Here is a 20,187-nt window from a genome sequence, read left to right as displayed (position 1 = left end):
AGGTGATGACAAACTTCAGCCATCAAAAACGTACCAGTATACCCCAAGTAGGTTTGCCCAGCTCATGCAGCTACAGCTTCTCAACTACTTGGTCCCAAACCAACACCACACATGTACTTTGCTAAAACTGCCACAGACTGCAGCATGGAGACAGCTTCAGAAGCACTCAGCCTGGAGTCAAATCTTTCCCTGCCCATGGGACTCTTTCCCACACTTGCATCAAAGCATGGCAGCTTCACACTCCCTGTAGCACCCACTCTAATCTTAGCAGGATTAAGGCTGTTTTTCCCAACAGACTCACTCTGCTTTCGCCTGTTAGTCCTGTTGGCTGTGGCACTAAGTGATACACACACTTGATGAACACCTTGAAAAGCAAAGGGTAGCATGGTTAACTTGGCAGATCAGCCAGTCGGTATGAAGCAGAGGACAGTGAGTTATAATAAAGCATTACACCCCGAGCAACAGCTGAGAAAATGCCAAGTGCCGTTGAGATTCACAGATCAGCAAGCACAGAGCTTTACAATTTTCAGGCATTCTTATACCAAAAGGCACCAACCCAATGACTCTGTTATTGCTAGATGTTTTTAAACTTTCTTCTTGAAGTTGGCCATGCGCCCTGGCTGTGATCAAAGCCAACTCTTCTACAGGGCTTCTTGTATCACTTCCAGCCAAGAATCTGGACTGTAAAAGTAACGTCAGAGAAGAGTCTCCAAATGCCTGCACCTCCTCTCCCCAAAAACTTACTGACAATTCAGTTCTCCATCTGCTCCAGCACCAGACTTTGCCTTGCTGCACCTAGTTGAATCCCTGTGCCCTTATCTGACATGAGTCTAGTGGGATCTCCACTCTGTTCTTGAAAGCTGTCTTGTCTTTCCTCTCAGACTTTTCCCTCTCCTTTCTGACCCAAGAAGGCCAGAAAGATTCTCAGTATGCTACGGCCATTGCTGTCACCCCAGAAGTGCCATTGGCTTGGTGCCTGTGCCACCCATTAGCGTTCAGAGAAGCAGATTAGTGCGATTCTCCTACCTTTGTGTATGAGCTAGTGAGCAGGAATGGGAATTGATGGGGTTAGGATTACAAGGTACAGTCCCGTAATCCGTGATCTGATTGCTGCCTTGGAGTCTCTGTAACAACAGCCACAAGTCACCATCCCAGAAAAGATGGAGGCAAGTAGGGAGGGAAATGAAAGGTGAGGGAAATAAAAAAAAAAAAAAAAGAGGAACAGAAAAAGGAAAAAACCAGTAAAATCACCCAAGCATGTGTAAGCCAGCTGTGCCATGTAGAAAAGCTCCAGTATCTGACTCCATAAGAGCTCTCCATAAAGGCAGCACAAAATGCCAAAGCCCAGCTGGCTGCTCCCCGGACTGAGGCATCCATGTTAGCGCAGAACACCAGGTTCAGCCCACCTTCAGTTGCTTGAGCACCTGGGGTTGTTTGTTAAGCTTGAGAAGTACCCAGGTGAGCTCAGCCATGTGGAGGCCACATTTGGGCATGTAGTGGGGTGTCTGTCATGACTTCTTCCAAGCACAACTCCTCAGAGGGAAGGAGCTGCCAGTGAAGTTTTTGGCTGACTGAGACCTGTTACCTCACACACATACCTCTGGTTCTTTCTGCAGTCAGTTCTGGAGGCTTTTAGCATTATAGAAATGACACCTATACCACCTTTACTCTGGTCTCAACACCCTCCACCCTCCAGCAGCAAGCTCTTACAATTGTATTTATACTAAAAAGATTTATACTGAAAATGGCTTAAGCAAAAGTGTACAATTCATCTGGTGAAAGAAGTGTCTGACAAAGGGAAAGGACCTTACTGCTACTAGGCATCATGTTCACTGCCAAACGACCTTGATATTTCCTGGGCCTTCTACACGTGTGTTACGAATTAACTCACAGTGCCACCAGCACCTCTCATTACAACCCTGCCGCCTCAGGGCTTGTAGAGGATGGATTGGCCTTACAATTCATCTTCTGCCTTCGACTTCAGCACTGTTAATCGAGGGATACAAGCAGTTTGGTGTATATCAGAACAGACTGGTCTTTACCCCAGCTCAGCTTAGCTAAGTGTGTTCCAGTTAGCCCCATTCACACCAGGATTTTGGGAGAGCAGTTGTCTTCTAGCCTGGTCCCATACACCATGATGCTCGCCACTGCTAAAATCAGCCTAAGTTGTAAGCCTCAGAGAAGAAAAAAAGCAGGAATTCTTTTTAAGTTATGACAAGCGCGGGGGGGGGACTCCTTTACCCAAACTAGATAACATTGTACAGCCTTTCCCCCGCCATCTAGTCTAGAATTGTATGTGCAAGAACTACTCAAGGCAGCATCAATTCCCTTTACTTATCCTACCCTCTGCATTTGTGCTCAGATAGTTCAGTAAAAATAAATAAAAAATAAAATAAAAATAAAAAAGCATATATTTTGTAATTGAAAATCCACCTTCCTGAGCAGCCGGTCGGAGCAGAGCTGCTTCTTGGACTTTCTGGTCTCTGCCCAGATCAGACTGATTAGATTATCTGGAGGAAGGCAGCACTGTCTTCTGAAAAGACCTGACTTGAGCCAGCAGAAAACTGAGCTTATGCACTTTGCTAGTCATCGTCGCTGACGGCTTCATGAACGTTGAGTGGACGTCTCTGCTAACGTCCTAGAAGGGGAGCCCAGAGCAATAAGGAAAAGAGCCTCAAACAACCACCAGTCTCTTCCCTTTCCCTGCAGGGAGAGCTTCTAACAAGTATCCACCACAATTAGTTCACCACAGCCCCTCTCCCACATGCAAACAGCTGCATTTATTGCACAGCATGCCACAGGGACATCATACCCCAAGCTCTGGTGCACACATATGAACTAGCAGCCTTGTCTGCAGCACTGCACAAAGTGAGCCAGGCTGCTCAAGCTCTCATTTGGGCTTTGCCACCTAGCTTCCTCCAGTCCCATACACTGAACCCCACTTGGCAGCTGAGGACAAGGAATAAGAGGAATAACCTGCCTCCCTAGGGGCCTGGAATAACAGTTACCCAGCTCTAAACAACAGCAAAACACTGGAGGGCTCAGTGCATTGCCAGGGGAGAGAAGTGAGCACATTGCTGCTTTACATCTGTCCCTAGCTTATACAAAGATGTGTGAAGCCCTGCAGATTCCCAGAGGACCAGAGCTTACAGATTCTCCATGACATTAACAGTAAGAAAACAGAGGCCCCAGCAGCTGCCAGAGCTGAGATTACAGCCACCTGTCTGAAAATGCCAACAAGGAGCTTCCCCACAGGCTGGGCAAGTGGTGGGTTAAGAGAAGAGAATCGCAGCTGCAGTCGTAACTCAGGAAGCGTCAGCCCCATTCCTAGAAAGGGGAGAGGTTGGGTGTTGTCCTGAGCTAAAAGCAGGGGCACAGCAGGGATTGAAGGGAGGTTTACTCACTGTCTGTTCATTATCCAAATTGGCCTGCTGTCTTCGGAGATCAGCCTTAACAAATGCTGGGACAGAGGGAGAAAGAGAGATGTGAAGGCAGTTAAGTTACCATGCAGAGCCCAAATCAATTTCCCCAGGACTCAGAGGGGCAGCAGAGGCCCCAGAGGAGACAGGAACGTGTTACAGTGAGCAAGGGAAACCATTCTCCTGGATAAGGCAGAGAGCGCTTCCAAAACAGGCAGGATAGAGACTCCTTATTGCAGCACATAGAAGGTGCATCTTTGAGACCCCAGCCAGCAGCCAGGGCAAGAAGCCTTGGATCTTTTTTGTAACACAGACCAGATGCTTAAAGAAGCACAGCAGCATCGCTATGGGACTGCTGTGTGGGTCTTGCCCTTTCCGGCAGGCACCACTACACACAAAAGCCCTTCAGTTCTTATGCCAAGCCCAAGGGGAACAGCCACAGCAGAGGAACACTGAAAAATTTAATTACCTGTCATAACAGTCCCCAGGAACAGGAAGGAACAAAGAAAGAGGTTTCCTGCCTTTGTCCCAAAGCGATCCATGATTTGCCCTTGGCTGATGGTGAAGGCAATACCAAAAATCTACAAACAAACAAAGGCAGTGTCAAGCTGTACTGTTATTATAAAGCAGCCTAAACAGCTTCCCAGCTTTACCGAAGTATCAGAGCATACAGGCCAGCCAAGCTGTTGGCCTAGCAAGGCTGAAGTTTGGTTATAAACACACCCAGAGGCACCTCCATGCAGCTGATAGGAAGACAGGTGACCATTAAGGCTGGAATCCCATCTCTCACTGGAGAAGAGCTAGGTCCTAGGCTGTTAGGAGCAATGTTGGAAAAGGCAAGGATGGTTGGCATCCTGATGGATTTTCCTAAGCAGAAACAGAATGGATGCCACTAGAGAAAAGCCATGAGGAGCATCATTCAAAAAGCCAGGTCCTGGGGTGCTTAGATCTGCAGTATGTTACAATAATCATGGACAAGAAATAGGAGTCAAGGCTGGGAACTACAATTTAATCTCTCTGCCTGTAAAGAGGCAAGCAAAGGGAAAACAACACACCTACCTGTGCTGAGACATTAAGGAGCCCTGATGATGTTCCTTCTGATTCTGGGTATGTCAACTCTGCAGCAAACTCAAAGCCCAGGGGAAGGTATCCTGTCATGAAAAACCTGTACAGAAACACACAGAAAGAAAGACCTAGCAACTGCCAGAAGGAAGACTGAAGAGGCACAGTGTAGCCCATACCCCTTTTGGGATGCTTCACTGACTGCACAGGATGTTTCCCCTAGCATTGTCACAGCTCAGCCAGCTGTCCAACTCCCTCACCATGGCACAGGTCTTCCTCCTACCCAGAAATACCTTTGCCCACAGCCTCAAGGCACAGAGCCAGGCCAGCAGGGAGCTGCTGGTTGCTACAAGAACGAGGCATTAAAAGGAGCGTCTCCCACGAGTAACTCTAAGGGGCATCATCCCCAGCATGGTCAAACAGCCACCCAGGCCCGTATGCTTTACATTCCTGCCCATTCGTCATCTATGGGGCTGTGGTACCACTTGCTTCCCAAATACTTTCACTTAATTACTTGGAACGTTTAAGACAGCTGCAGCTGCACAGGACCACGCTAATGTCCCTGACCCTAATGAAATACATAAAAGAGAGAGATAGGAAAAGCAGATCATTTTGTCCTTAAACCATGCAGGAGCCACACACAGGCTATAGCTCTCCCCAATCCCTCCTACACCATAAGCTCTGCCTCCCTGCTCATCCACTAGCAGCTCACATGTAGAGGAAAGCAGCCTGCACATGAACTTACCCCAGCATGCCTGCAGTCACAAAGACCACCCAGAGGTGGCCTAGGCTCAGAGTGAAGGTATAGGCTATCATTCCCACCAGAGACATGATATAGACGACTAGTGTTGTCTGTCTACAAGAAAAAACAGAGTCAGGGTATTATTTAATCCAGTCCTCCTTTTCGCCCACAGATCTTGGTATAGTTTGCAGCACATGGTTAAAAAAAAAAAAAAAAAGTTGCACAGCTCTCTGACACCCTTACTCCAGACAGAAGATCTGGACTGACAGAGCACGAAAGCGCCTGTACACAGCAGAGCAGCAGGACAAGCAAGAACAGCACCTAGGAGTTTTCACATCTCTACCTCATGACCGGGGACTTTGCTCCCTATGGGGTCGGGGCATCACATCTATAAGGAGGCAGCTATGAGGCAGCCAAGAAGCTCAGATCCTACCATGGGTTGACAAGTCCCTGGTCATCTATTGTACATGCCTCTTGAGGGGAAGAGCAAGAGCCAAATAAAGAGATCATTAGTCTTTCTTGGGCACCCTCTGTACTATAACCAGTTGGATGCGCTTACTTATAAGCAGGAGCTGAGGCAATTGAGCGCTCCCAAGCAGGAAAGTAAAGGGAAGAGGTGACAACACTGCTACAGTGTTACGGGCCTGTATTTTTCAGTGCTATCCAAAACACCTTTCATTGCTGTTCCTTTCTGTATTTAAACTGCCTACTGTACTTGGAGAGGTGATGTGCAAGCCAGGTTGCCCTCACAGCCTCACCCTCAAGCCACAGGAGCGTTTAGCAGGGCTAGTGCCAGTTCCAGGGCCAAGGGCAGCTGAGCCACCAGCACTCTTCTCTGGGTAGAGGGGACAAAGAGACCCCGTGCCCTGGAAGCACGCCAGGCAGATCCTGGGAACAGCCAGACCTGCAGCCTGGCCACACTGAGGAACGTCAGTGGGCTTGGTACTGCAAAACACATGTAGCAGCCCAGGCCAGCTTTACCAGAACTGAAACGTTAGCAGTTGTCATCCCTGCCTAGACTCCAAGGAAACCCCTCCCACATCCAAAACCCAAGGCTTTTTCTAGTACAGGAGCTAGCAAGTAGCCCTTCACAGTACATAGTTTTGGGAAGGAAGGAATGATAAATCCTTTACTTAACTGAAATTCCACCAGGATCTTTAAAGCAGAACAGTTACCACAGCTGACAAAACTTTTTGGCTATTGTCTTTTAGGAAGAAGTTAAATGTATAACCACGAGCTAATTGTGTACTTTCTACCAAATTTTAGTCTTAATCCATTAAAGAATGTGTTTGGTATCAGTTTCTAGAACTCTACTAAAGAAACTAAACCTCAAACTATTTTCACTTTTTTTTTCCTTTTTAATGCAAATGATCACCGTCAAAAATCCAACCCAAACAGGCAGCCAGTATTATATTGTGTAATAAAATGTTTGCAGTACACTGAACTACTACAGATAAAACCAGAATGTTCCAGCTAAGGTTCTATCCTCCCTCACTGCTGCAATGGCTGAAGTCCGTGGGGCTCATGCTCATACGTCAATTCGTACCCAAATACAGGCTTGAGAAGCTAATTTCAGACTTCAACTATCAATCCATGCTTACAAAGGTTCACCAGACACATTTAATGTATTGAAAGGCTGAACGACATTTTGCTGTGACAAGTAATTTTGTTTTGCATCAAAGGAGTAGGCAAATCCCTTAACCTCCAATGCTGTATCATTTCTAGAATATGTTCTTCCCAATGCTGTCATGGAGGAAAAAAGTCGTCTGTGAAGGCAGCATAAAGGGGCTGCTTACTTCTGCTATAACCCATTATAGAGAGCTGCTACGTGGCCAGCACACAGCCTGGAGGCTGCAGGAGAAGAGCCAAAAGACTGACAGAGGAGTTAGAGAGCAGCCCCAGAAAGTAAAAGAGAAGCAGGTAAAAGACTTTTTCTGCTCAATACAGGTTCCTCAGATATCTCCCATGAGTTCTTATGCTTCCCATCCCCTGACAAGCAGCCGGGGAGGAAAAGTGCTAGCTAGGAAAGGGATTCAAGGCTAGAATTACAGCTCCCTGGGCTGCACAGACCAAGTTTGAACCAGGTGCTTCTTCCATAAACAGGAGTCTCCAAAGTGCACGGCAGTCAGTGCTAAAATATAGTGCAGGCCTCCAAGAGGTGGCTGTGGCCCTAAGAAGCTTAGTCTCTGCCAGCAGGGACACTTGGCACATGGTGGTTTTATTATTTATTTCTCCCCACAGCCAGTTTTAGTCCCAGTGCAGAGCTTTTAGGATAGGCCCACAAAATCTCACCCAGTTCCCTAGGCTTATGGTTCAAGTATTCTAAGTAGTTTGTATCTGATTCACTCTGTCAGTTGCCAACAGTTGCACTTTCCCCCTCATCTCCAGGCAAAGGTGATGAATGAGTTAGTGACCAGACGTGGTCAGGACTTTGTTTCACATCCATGCTATGTCATTAGTCAAGCTGCAAGAAAGAAGTTCCCAGAACATGCAGCCCCCCCACTGAGAAATAGAGCAGGCAGGCTCATAGAAGCCGGCAGCTCTTGAAGGTGTTCTCCATTGGAACTGCAGAACTAACTGGGGGACAAAATGGAGAAAACTGTTTGATCTTGCCATGGGTATCTCATCTACCACACATTAGCTGGCTCTAGGAGGCAACAAGCTTTCCTCACTGACCTCCCTGAATCATTAGACTCCAGCAGGGCAAAACAAATCAACAGACCCTTGTGAACTAACAAGACCGCAGGCTTGAGTGCTGTGAAAATCACACACCAGGAAGTGCCCTGAAGCCATGCGCTGAGCGGCTGCCTGCTCGCCACAGTCCCTAACTGGGACTTGAACAGACAGCCCTGAATGCAACTCCTGCTACAGGAAACAGCCTCAAGCACACAAGCTGACTTCTGCTAAACCAGACTTTAGCAAGACCCTCCTCCCCAGAGCATACTAGTGATGACAAAAAAGGAGATGTAGTGCCCAGCAGTCCAAGGCAGACCCAAAATTTTGAAAAGGGTTTAATTGAGACACAAGTAGACACTGGTGCATAGGGAAGCAAAGAAACCCCTGGGGAAAGACACCAAGGCAGGGTGTTTCTCAGGAAGCAGCCTTTGTCACCATGTTCACTAGAGGACAAAAAGAGTGCTCTGTGGCTGTAGGGGCACCAGGGCATGGAATAATGCCCAGATTTGCTTGATAAGCCTCTTATCATAGCCATAAATATCTTATGGGAGAGATAAAAACACAAAGGAGGAGAAGCAGATTCACAGAGGACATTTGCACAGCATTTCTGGTGTTTTTTAGCAACCTGTTCCCATGATGGCCCTACAGGGACTGATGATTATCATTGTCTGGAACAGGTGCCACCAGTCTCCTTAACAGGCTGACTAGTGCAGTGAGTGCAGGCTGGAAGTTACACATTCTGCTACATCACCTTAGGACAACTGGGGTTAACCTACCTCTGTGTTCTGGGGTGTGGGAAGGAAGCCCAGTGCACTGATGTGGAAGCAGTGCTACGAAGGCACCAGCTGCCAAGTCTCTGCGGCAGAGCCAGAGGGAGATCTGTGAAGGAGCTGACACGCTTGTCACTTAGGTGAACCTAAGCTGCCCTGACATTCATCTGCCCTCCCAGCCACATTCCCTACCCTTCTGAAGAGGCAGATTAAAGAGCTCACACAAGGGACTGTGAGAAAAAAAGAGACCTTGGTGAAAAAAGCCAGCCAGGGCCAGCACCAGCAGGGAACAGGACTGAAACAGAGAGCACAACTCGTGCTGTTCAGCCAGCTCCAGAGGAGGAGTAAGGAACACATGGCCCAGCCCAGCCATGTCTCACAAGGTCACTTGGATGAGGAAAGCCAAAGGGACAGGACCAGACTCACAGGGGATTGGAGCTGCAAAAACACTGGAGTCAAGCAACATCTGAAGCAACAAATGAACAAGGGGTGGGGGGGAGGCCACAGCCACATGCCACAGCTTTAGCTGCTCACTAGGATGTTGTGTGCAGCTCCAGAGTGCTCTGCTGTATGGACTGGGATGACAGATGGCCTCCGAAGGCTTCGCCATGAGGATGGCACATTCCAGGCTGCACAAGACCCTGAACAAAGGCCTCGTCCCTATACTCCCAGAAGGATCTCACTGCTGAAGACACTGAGGTGTGAGATGCTAGAGAAGCGAAGAATTGGAGAGGGCTGGTTTGGTTTTCACCACCCCCTCATCCTTCAGCACTCAGTTTTATGCCACTTCCTTCCTGTATGAAGGTCACAAAAAAGGACAGCCTTGGTAAATTATTTATATAAGACATATGGCAGGACAAGGTAAAGACGTATCCACTCCACAAGGACTAACCTCGAAAAGGGCTACAACAAGAAGACCCAAACTGCAGGCCAGGCTAGCCTGAGAGAGCATCACCTTTCAGTGGAAGAGACCCAAGTGCCCCATTCTCCAATATCCAAGTCTTTCCTCCCTCCCCCAAATGTTAACATACTTTGGGCCTGTACAGACCTAAGTTTAAAACACCACTTGGGGTCCTCTGCCTAGTCAATAGAGAGAGATGGATATTTCTGACATCTTGCCTTACCAAGATGCAGCAATGACAGCAGAGAGCGCTGTCTGGAACCAGCTGGACCTGAGGCTATGTGATCACTGCCCTTAAAAGCAGAGCATGGCCAAAGAGAAGTGCTGATTAATCCAGACGCCAAACCCCTGATTCTGAGCCAGACTCCCCTACAAATCCCAATACACCCAGCAATCTCCAAGTGTCACAACCCCATCTCTCCTCTGAGCCAGGAACCTGAAGGGTATACATGCAGCCCCACTTAACTTGATGTCAAAACATGTTCTTCCGAAAAGGTAGGCTGTCCTCAGCAAGCCATCCCACCCACTGAGGCAGCCCTAGTTCTGGGACCGCTTGCTTGTCACAATGTAACTCGCGTATTTGTATGGGACAAATCTGCGCCTGCTAATTCCAGAAATAAGAACAGTGCAGGGGCTGCTGCAGGGACTTGCCTGCCAAATAAAAGCAAGGCCTGAGCATGACAGATGGGGAAACCCTGACTTAGCACAGCCTCATCCTTTCAAGGAACTGCTGATGGGACAGTAAAGATCAAACACGCATGTAGAACTCTGCAATTCCTTCTCTTATTAACCTCCCCCTACTCCCCTCAATCACAGCTGGATCCCATTCATTTGCTTCCCTCTCTCTCTCCAAGCTGACTAAAAAAAGGACTTGACATCTTTCCTTCCTGATTTTCATGTGCTTACCATTTCGTTCCTGACACTATTTGAGCAGCAGAGGGAAGGGGGAGGGTAGCTACCTAGAACATCTGGCATCTTGACAGTTTTCTTAAATAGACTTTTAAATGGGGCTAAATAAAGACTCTGTAGCACTCAGAAAAATTTTGCTAGTTCCACAGAAATCCACTTTGTGGGCTGCAATGGAGAACAAATTCTTAGCAGTGTTTTTCCTCACCAAAGGCTAAATCTATCCCCAGATAGTCCCTGGGATCTGTAGGATAAATTCCATGGGTGGTATAGCCCTATTCTTCTACACTCTCAGCCAGCTCTGCTCACCTCTGTGGTCACTCCAAGCAAGTAGGGGCAGTGGAACAAATCCAGGAATTTTTTTTTTTCCCCGTCTCCCATTCTGCCAAATTTCAAGTCCCAGCTCTGCCTGGTGAGCCACAAAGCCTTTGTACTGCAACCTAGCTCCACTGAGGGAGAATTGGGAAGACCATTGGCCCTAGCAGTGCCAGTTGAGGCTACCTTACCACTAGCCTGGGGCTGGAAAGAGACACAAGTTACATTGCACAGTTAGCTAGTGCAGTTCATAACAGCTATGTTGCTATTTCCCAGGGCTGCCAAATGAGAAGTACTCAGTGGCACACAATGTTCTAGAAACAGCAACAAGCAACCTGCCAGTCTCTGTATTAGACATCTGCTCCTCTTTCCCAGCACCCCCAGGAGACCTCAGCTACCATTCTTTCTTGTTAGAGAAGCCCATTTCCTCTCCATTTTTGATCCCTGTACGTGACAGCTAGGGCCAGAGGCCACTTCAGAAGCTGCAAGCCCACAGCTAGCCAGATTCATCTAAGCTGCGCACAATGAGAATGTGCTTTTCTGGCCCAAGATACCAGGTAAGATAATGGCAGTGGGACCTCCCCCTGGTGAAAAGCTGCTGCAAGGAAAAGAACCCCAAAGTTACCTTCAGTTCATCACGAGCACATCACCAGTAAAGCCCCCTCTCACCCAACCTGCTCAGACAACAGGTCGTAGCACAGTTCTCAAAGCCAGCAGGGAAACTGAAAAGTTGATTACACAGACCCCAACATAAAACAGGAGAGGCACTCTCCATCCCCCAGGACACCCTACAGAGGTCTGCCAGTGAGATCTGAGTTCCTGAGGACTGGGAGCTGCAGGACACCTGAAGACTCTTAGCTGTCCCTTTGCAGATGGCAGGGTATGCTGGCCAGATCTGACTTCCCAACCACCAGGGAGCAAACCCAAAATCGTCTACCTGCAATCCCAATACCCCTTATGTCTGCCTTAAATACAGCAACGCGCCCTCACGCAATGCCTCTGGGCACTGGATTCAATGCGCCTTTCATTAAGCGTGACAAAGATTCACAGAAGCTGGTTTGTAAGGGCTGAGAAATGGTTTGGTACAGTCTTGATTCTCCTTGTGCCAAGAACTCTCTCATCCCTGACAAAGCAGCTGCTGGGCCATCTCATCCTCTCCCTGTGCCTCCCTAAGGACCACTAGAACCAGACCTTGTATGGGCCCAATGCAGACTAACACACAGCTCCAAACTTCACTTTAGACTATCTGGATTTTAAAGAACCATATTTTTTTCCTACAAACCTTCCCAATGATTGAGTCCCTGGACTGCCAAGTTCCAACTGCACAGGGTTGCTCCTTGCACAGTATGGGGGAAGAGCACAGTCACTAGGGGCGCAGAGGCAAACAAGGGACTTACTTGTAGGTTTTGGTTCTGTCCAACCAGATGCCGGAGATCAGAGCCCCAACCATCCCCGACAGTATAATGGTGAGTCCAATCCTGCCAGCATTCACCTCCTCCCCCTGTGGTGAGACACACACACACACTCACACAAATGCAGGAGCCAAATCATAGCCAACAAGAAGCAAAGTGCAGAGAACACAGAGAGGAAGAGACACCAAAGTTAGTGTCCCATACATGTCTTCTGCTGGTAACACACTAACCAGAACTAGCCTTTGCAAGAACACTTTTGGGCCCACTATGAGCCAATGCAGTGCCCTATTGTGGCTCATGAAGAAAAGTGGTTTGGCACTTCTCTCTGAGCCAGACCAGAGAAAAAGGTGAGCACTGGGAGCGTGAACAGACATGCTCAGAGGAGTCAGCATAAACCCTGTGAAGCCTGCTGTCTGGTGTTAGGATTTGGGCCAGATCGACCAGGAAATATTGGGACCCACTATAAGGCAGCACAGAAGGGAGCCCTCTGGCACGCAGCCCCACCAGTAAGCTCTACAGTAGCTGAGCTACTGAGGCACCCCACCCTTCTGCCACCAGAGCACGAGTGTGGGCAGCCTCCTAGTACAGATGTCCCAGTAGAAATCACTGTCAGGAACAGGGTGGAGGCTATTGCTGGAACAATTTCTCAGAAGAAAATGCTGCCATTTAGGGTGTAAAGGAGCTGTCTTTGCTAGAGCTCGCCAGCTTTTGCACAAGGTGGTGTAAAGAACTAAAAGAACCATTGCTCTCCTGCCAGCCAGCCACCTCGTGCCAGAGCCAGCCAAAAGTGCTGTGGCATTGCATTTCTTACAGACTCTCCTTTGGCAGCCAGCTCTGGACAACAGCAAGCATCAGAGGGCCATGAGGGTTGGACGCACTTACTGGGTAGTGACGGATCACCATGCGGTTCAGCAGAGTGGACAGGGCGTAGAAGCAACCTGTATTCAGACCTGAGAGGGGGATAAAAATGCAGCACATTCAGAGACTGCTACTCTCCTGCTGGGTGGTGAAAGGGTAGAAATGCAAAAAGAAAGAGAGATCTTTGGGAGCAGCGATCCATAACAAGGCTGCCAGTCTCCGGAGAGCCAGCCGGACTGGCTAGACATAGGTTACTGAAAGAAATGCAGATGAAGGACAGCCAGATCTCAGCATGCAGGAGGAAGCACCCTGCAGTTTCAGGATGGTTCTTACCTGAGCAGCTAGAGGAAGGGCTGTGCGTATTTCTGGTACTGAAAGGTCTTGCAAGTCCTTTATAGGGTCTCAGCCCTCCCTCACAGCCAGATCCATCTTTAGCATTGCAGTTTTCTCCTCCCCCCAGCCAAGGTAAAATACTAGAAAAGCACCTGCCTCAGCATCACACCTTTAACAAGGACCTGGGATTCAATTAACACCAGTGCCATTGACCTGTGTGGTTTCCTTCTAGAGATGAGCCTGATAGCACCCTCCCTGCTGAGAGCCAGTAAAAAACACCCTCTCCAAGCCAAGAAATACCAGAAGGCAAGCAGGAGCAGAGCCAGTGGTGAAGCACAGACATCACTTCCCCCAGGCACCTGGTGTGTGTGTCTGCATGGGAGAAGTCTTGCATTTTAAAAGGTATCACTGAAGCCTGAAAAAAAAAAAAACCCCAACTGTGAAAGTAATTGTCTTTCTGAAAGGGAAGTTAGATTAACTGTTAGAGGCATCAGCCACCTGGTGAAGGTTTCTCAGTATCACCCAAGGTGAGAATGGAAACCGTTGGGGTGATACTGGTCAAGCCCCATTCAGACACTCTGCTCCAGCTTACAGGCAACTCCGGTTGCATTAAACGCCTTCCCAAAGGGCACAAAAACCAAGAGCTTTGCTTATAGTAGACAAGAACATCCAGATGGGCGCTGGACCAGCAGTACCGCAACGGCTACACTCTCACCTTGGGCGATACTGAGAAACCTCCCCCAGGTGGATGAGGTCTGTAACAGTCAGCACAACTTTCTTCTCAGAAAGTCATTTACATTTGCAGTTAGTTTCTCTTCAAGGCTTCAGTGATCCTGATGGGGGGAGGGATGGAGACACAGATTTCACCACTGCAGCTCACACATCTATAGGCTTCATAAGGATGCACAGGTTTAAAAACTGGCACAGATGCCTGAAATCCTGACAGAACAGATACATGTCAAGTTCCTACTTCCTACTTTTCCTCTTTCAGCTAAAAGCAGAAACATCATAATACAAGATACAGAAGTGCAGTCTAGCAGGAAGAGCTTTGACAAAGGAAACAAAACCCTGAGCCCCCCTAACCCTGAAGTCCTCGGTGATCCTGTGCCTAGCCCACTCCTCCACTCGGACACTGGACACCCATTGCCCTACACAGCTCAGGAAGCACTCTGAGGAGCCACAATATTGGCAGCTGGAGGGGACATCACACTTGCTTCACATACCATCTCTGACAACATTAACCAGAGCTCACTCCACAGCTTCATGGCACAAAGAACAGATGGAAGAATCTGATGCAGGTGATCCCAAATAAGACAATTGCCTGTGACAACACTCCCTGCTCCAAAAGCACATGTCAAAAGGTTAAAGAAGAGGCTAGTAAGCTGAGTGACTTGCTCTTTAGGCAGGAGGAATCCACCCAATCCTTTCGAAGAGTTACTCAGAAAGGCTGGAAACTCCAGCAGGGCCAGCAGCCAGAGCAGGGGGAGAACAATTGAGGATCCCACAGCAAGGAGGGATGAAAGCCATTGAAAGCCATCTTTTTGCAACACTTGGCTATGGCAGAACAGCCCACAAGAGCCTCATTCAGCTTCATCCTATCTCTACCTCTGGAGCACCCTGCTCACTAGGAGACAACACAAACTGCAGTGCCAGGACATGGGGGAGTGTGGCAGATCACCACCGTCCCTCTGCCCACTACTGTTTCACTTCAAAGCTGGGCATAAACATAGACCAGTCATCTGTGTACCCCTACTTCTCACCCAGCCAAGAGGACAGCAGCCTTGCGGGGACAGCCAGATGCTGCTCTGGTAGCTGATGCTGTCACTAGACCACCTTCACAGCAGCTCTGTGATGCATGTGATTTCCAAGAGAGAGAAGGGCCCCTGCGCCCAAGCTGGGCAGAAAGCAATGCAGAGTTGGCAGCAACACTTGGCACCAGAGTCAGGCAAAATATTCTAAGAATCAAGACAATGTGCTGAATTTGCATTTGTGAGGGCTGGCAAAAGCTGTAGGCATTTCACATGTCACAGTTGCTCAGCAAAGTTTCTCGGTGAATTACAGCTGTTTGAATGCCAATAAATCAGGCAAGGGCTGTTTCCAATGGGGCAGTGCCCATTTGCCCACACAGATAAGGAAAAACAGAACTAGTAGCTGGGAGCAGGACATCTGAAGGTCCAGGCCCACCTGATTCATTAGCTAGTTACCATGGTTTGCTTGTAACATACTGTAGAAGAACATCTTTGAGATGTCACCGTGTCTCATCTATTTTACAGAGGCCAGAAAGGGGAAGTTTATTGCCTACAGCTCCAAAAGGAGCCCTTATTAAGCCTCAGACTAGAACCGAAGTCTTCTATAGCTAAGCAGCCTATTGCCTACATGCCAGACTATTGGTCTCCCTCTTCTTCACCCTTGTCATCCTCCAGGCCAATGGTTCCTTATGCAGATTGCACTGCCCCATCACCTTTGCAAATGCTGATTCTTTGGGGTTGTCTCATCGCTCCCAGGCTTTCTTGCCCTTTTCCTGCCTACTGCCTCCCAGTAGCAACATGCCTGCCAGTGCAGAGCCCAGCCCAATAAACTCAAGAGTTTCTTAATGCCTACTCCATGTTATGCCTCAGCTTTACAGAAGCAATGTCAGCAGCCTTTGAGAAAAGGCTGTCTGAGGGTTTTCCTGAAAACCACTTCACTAGCACTAACATAGCCGCAGTGCCACCAATGTTTGCAGCACTGCAAGTCTTAGCACAGGAAAAGAGTTGGCAGTTGCTAGTAATATCAAGACCTTAGAGGTCTGCAGACTTGTTCTGACCTGGCATCATGTAAGGGCCCCCATTCTTTCTACAGCCAGGGGAGATGAACAAGCAGCAGGTTTCCCCCTCTCCCTCTGACATACACTATGCTAATAAAAAAAGCTAAGAGAGGCTGCAGGTTATCTTTGTGTTAGCTAAGGAGGATGACTCTGTTGCACTCATGTGGCTGCAGATGTCTTAAATCTTGGCCAACATAACTTTTGACTTGAGTAGGAAAAAGTGTCCCCATTGTAAAGCCAGACTAGCTAAAAAAAAAAAAAAGTTTCACTGCATAGTTCCCTCTCTGAGTAACAGTCACCATCTCAAGTCAAGCTGGAGATTGACATGAGGCTGACACAAAGAGCAACAGAATAAATGCGCAGACCAGTAGGAAGAGAGACATAATTATGAGCCTCTGAACAGCCTTTCCACATTGTTTCTGACTGCCAGAAGGGAATTATCCCAGGCAGGTCAGATTCTAAAGATGCTCTTCGTACTGAGAGCCCTCCTCTCTCCTCTACAACTTGTTCACACGTATTAGAACAAATGCTTTCCACTTTCTTCTCCCAGAAGGGTAAGTGCAAACTGAGCAGATAACATAATCCAACTTTTAGACACAGTCTGCCTGACAGTTTTTTCTGTCTCCACTTTCTGAGAGAACATCATGTACCATAAAAAAAAAAAAAAACCAAAAAACACCAAACCCAAACTAGCAGCTGCAATGCAAACCAGCAGAGCTTAAGGGCGATCCAAGAGGGGCATTTCTAGAAGACTACTGGACTGAGAAGGGAGAAGAGATTTCAACAACTCCAAAGACTGTTAGCACCCTCAGCAGGTACAAAGCCACCATCTCACTCTCTCCAACCTGGCTACTTATCTACCAGGTCCTTTAGGCACAGCTGCTGGCAGAACTGCAGAACTTCCAGCACTATTTAACTTTCCCCCTTGAGGAGCTTCCACAGCAAGCTGGTAGGAAGTGAGGACAGAACTCCCTGCCGACTAGCTGGCTACAGTATATCCTATTATGCAGCCAGGCATAGACCGCAATGGCCTTTCTGCTAAAGAGGAAAATACTTTTCCATATGACAATTCAGCATCAGAACAGATTCAACACATCACACTGCCCTCAGAGAAACAGACCAAGACGGCTAAAGAGAAGCAAGCAGCAAACCCAGTGTGCAAGGACAGATGGCAAAATAAGATGTTCTCCAATTCTTTCTTCCGTTTGCTTCATAGGGACTGCCAAGGAAGTGACACAGCCTGTACCTCTACATGCTCCACATGACCTCCACTGGGATGCCTGGCAGCCATACCCTTGCTTGGGAAATTACTTTCACTCAGTGCTGTGACTCGCACTCAGACACAGCTCCATGTATTTCTTAGGTAAGCACTTAGATTAGTTCATTGCAGGTAACTAACTGACTAGAAAAAAAGACAACAGGATAAGGAAATCCCCTGAACAGAAAACAGTCAAAGACTGGGAGAACAGTAGTGGAGGCGTATTATCCTCTGTGTGCTTCCCTTGCTTTTGTTCTTCCCTAGGCATTTGCTTCTAACCACTGCTGGAGATTACTGGGCTAGAAGGACTCCTAGTCTGTGGCAGCACAGCTATCCTTATACTCTCCTAGAAAAACTCAGGCTAGTTACTGCCCCAGCAGAGCACGGAGAGGGAAGGAGGAGCTAAGCATGTCTAGCAGTGATAACTGCAGAGAGGAAAGGCCAGACCTTACCGTAAGTGACCATAAGCAGCAAAAAGTTGCCATTGCGGAGCAGACAGAGGATTGATTGCACGTAGGAATACTCCTCTGTTGGTCTTGACCGGATCAAGGCCTGAGCTCGGCTCGGAGGGTATGTGGGCTTCTCCTTAAAGACTGAAACCAGATACAAAATTCACCTGTTTGTAAATGGTGCAATCAGGGAGCCTGAGCACACACTGTGGGTAGAGCCATTTGAGGGACAGCAGAGGGGCTAGTAAAACCAAGTGTACAAAACACACCATCGTCCTTAAGCTTTGATCTCCATGCATGAATGTGATGGGTTAACCCTGGCTGGACGCCAGGTGCCCACCAGAGCCGTTCTATCACTCCCCCTCCTTCTCAGCTGGACAGGGGAGAGAAAATATAACAAAGAGCTTGTGGGTCGAGATAAGGATAGGAGAGATCACTCACCAATTACCGTCACAGGCAAAACAGACTCAGTTTGGGGAAAATTAACTTGATTTATTACAAATCAACCGGAGTAGGGTAATGAGAAATAAAACCAAATCTCAGAACACCTTCCCTCCACCCCTCCCTTCTTCCCGGGCACAACTTCACTCCCGGATTCTCTACCAACCCCCCAGCAGCACAGGGGGACGGGGATGGGGTTTACGGTCAGTTCATCACACGTTATTTTCTGCCGCTTCATCCTCCTCAGGGGGAGGACTCATCACACTCTTCCCCTGCTCCAGCGTGGGGTCCCACCCACGGGAGACAGTCCTCCACGAACTTCTCTGACGTGGGTCCTTCCCACGGGCTGCAGTTCTTCACAAACTGCTTCAGCATGGGTCCTTTCCACGGTGTGCAGTCCTTCAGGCACAGACTGCTCCAGCGTGGGCCCCCCACGGGGTCACAAGTCCTGCCACAAAACCTGCTCCGTGGGCTCCTCTCTCCACAGATCCGCAGGTCCTGCCAGGAGCCTGCTCCAGCGCGGGGTTCCCACGGGGTCACAGCCTCCTTCGGGAACCCACCTGCTCCGGCGTGGGGTCCTCCACGGGCTGCAGGTGGATATCTGCTCCACCGTGGACCTCCATGGACTACAGGGGGACAGCCTGCCTCACCATGGTCTTCACCACGGGCTGCAGGGGAATCTCTGCTCCGGCGCCTGGAGCATCTCCTCCCCCTCCTTCTTCACTGACCTTGGTGTCCGCAGGGTTGTTTCTCTTACATGTTCTCACTCCTCTCTCTGGCTGCCGAATACCTCCGTCCCAACTTTTTTTCCTTCTTAAAAATGTTATCACAGAGGCGTTACCACTATCGCTGATTGGCTCGGCCTTGGCCGGCAGTGAGTCCATCTTAGAGCCGGCTGGTATGGGCTCTCTCGAACACAGGGGAAGCTTCCAGCAGCTTCTTACAGAAGCCACCCCTGTAACCCCCCCCCGCTACCAAAACCTTGCCACACAAAACCAATACAATGAACTTATCCAGGACCAGGAATGAAGAGGGTTTCTCCAACAATAACGCCTGCCACTGGGGAAACACCTTGCTGTCAATTAGCTTTTTGTGTAGGCGGTGTCTGGCAGCAACAAAAGAGTTCTCAGAACTAATAATGGCTTTGTCTCCAGGAGGGTGGCCAGCCAGCTGTGACAGTGTTGCATGGAGTTACAAATGCAAAAGTGGAATGGGAAAAGCCAGCTGGCAAAGGTGGCCTGGAGCCCTGCAGCGCCCAGTGCCTAGGGAGCAATGACCTATGCCAGGTTTTATTTCAGTCCCAGCACTTCTTAGGCTGGCAAAGCCATCTGCTGTCCCTAACTAGCATTAAAGTAGCATCCAGAAATCCCAGTCGCAAGTGATACTGCTTTACCAGGTGCTAGACAGCCATTTTTGTACCTTGTCTATTCCCTGCCCCAGATTCTTTAAAGTCTACATGTGATTCAGCCACCAGGCAACATGAAGAAGCTGGCAAGAGAAGCCTATAAAAAAAAAATTACATGGAGTTCAGCAGACAAGCTCTGCTCTCCAATGAGCCTGCCAATCTTTCATGCTAAAGATCTGGCTTCCACTTCACATGTTAAGCAGGCGAATTGCACCTCTGGTGTCCTGCTACTGTCCTTAATGCTTCCTTCTCTCCACTCGTAACTGGTTACCTTTTTTTTTCCTGGGAACACCTTGTTCCTGTGATGCCATATAACCTGCCTCTTTCTCCCTACCCTTAAGAGATAGTCAGGTCCAAGGCATAATCCAAGGCCCAGCACCCTGTTTGCAGGTAAGATGACTGTGAACCTTAGAAGATTTCTGTTGGCTTTTAAA

General features: G+C 48.6%; 1 protein-coding gene across 2 annotated transcripts in view; it reads right to left on the bottom strand.

Moving 5' to 3' along the window:
- Window positions 1–20,187, bottom strand: part of FLVCR2 (FLVCR heme transporter 2) — a 43,777-nt gene that overhangs the window by 8,468 nt on the left and 15,122 nt on the right. Inside the window, exons 3-10 of one of the 2 annotated variants that reach the window (XM_052782763.1) lie at window positions 17,911–18,051; window positions 13,086–13,153; window positions 12,189–12,292; window positions 5,227–5,337; window positions 4,479–4,584; window positions 3,889–4,000; window positions 3,405–3,460; window positions 1,027–1,124 (exon numbers count right to left, since the gene is read on the bottom strand). In XM_052782763.1, the coding sequence (XP_052638723.1) occupies window positions 1,027–1,124; window positions 3,405–3,460; window positions 3,889–4,000; window positions 4,479–4,584; window positions 5,227–5,337; window positions 12,189–12,292; window positions 13,086–13,153; window positions 17,911–18,051 (796 nt within the window). The remainder of the gene's footprint in view (window positions 1–1,026; window positions 1,125–3,404; window positions 3,461–3,888; window positions 4,001–4,478; window positions 4,585–5,226; window positions 5,338–12,188; window positions 12,293–13,085; window positions 13,154–17,910; window positions 18,052–20,187) is intronic. The other variant, XM_052782764.1, reaches the window with a different exon arrangement.

Source organism: Harpia harpyja, chromosome 3, assembly GCF_026419915.1.
Source record: "Harpia harpyja isolate bHarHar1 chromosome 3, bHarHar1 primary haplotype, whole genome shotgun sequence".
Taxonomy (NCBI): Eukaryota; Metazoa; Chordata; class Aves; order Accipitriformes; family Accipitridae; genus Harpia; species Harpia harpyja.
This window is presented reverse-complemented; position numbering and strand designations above follow the sequence as displayed.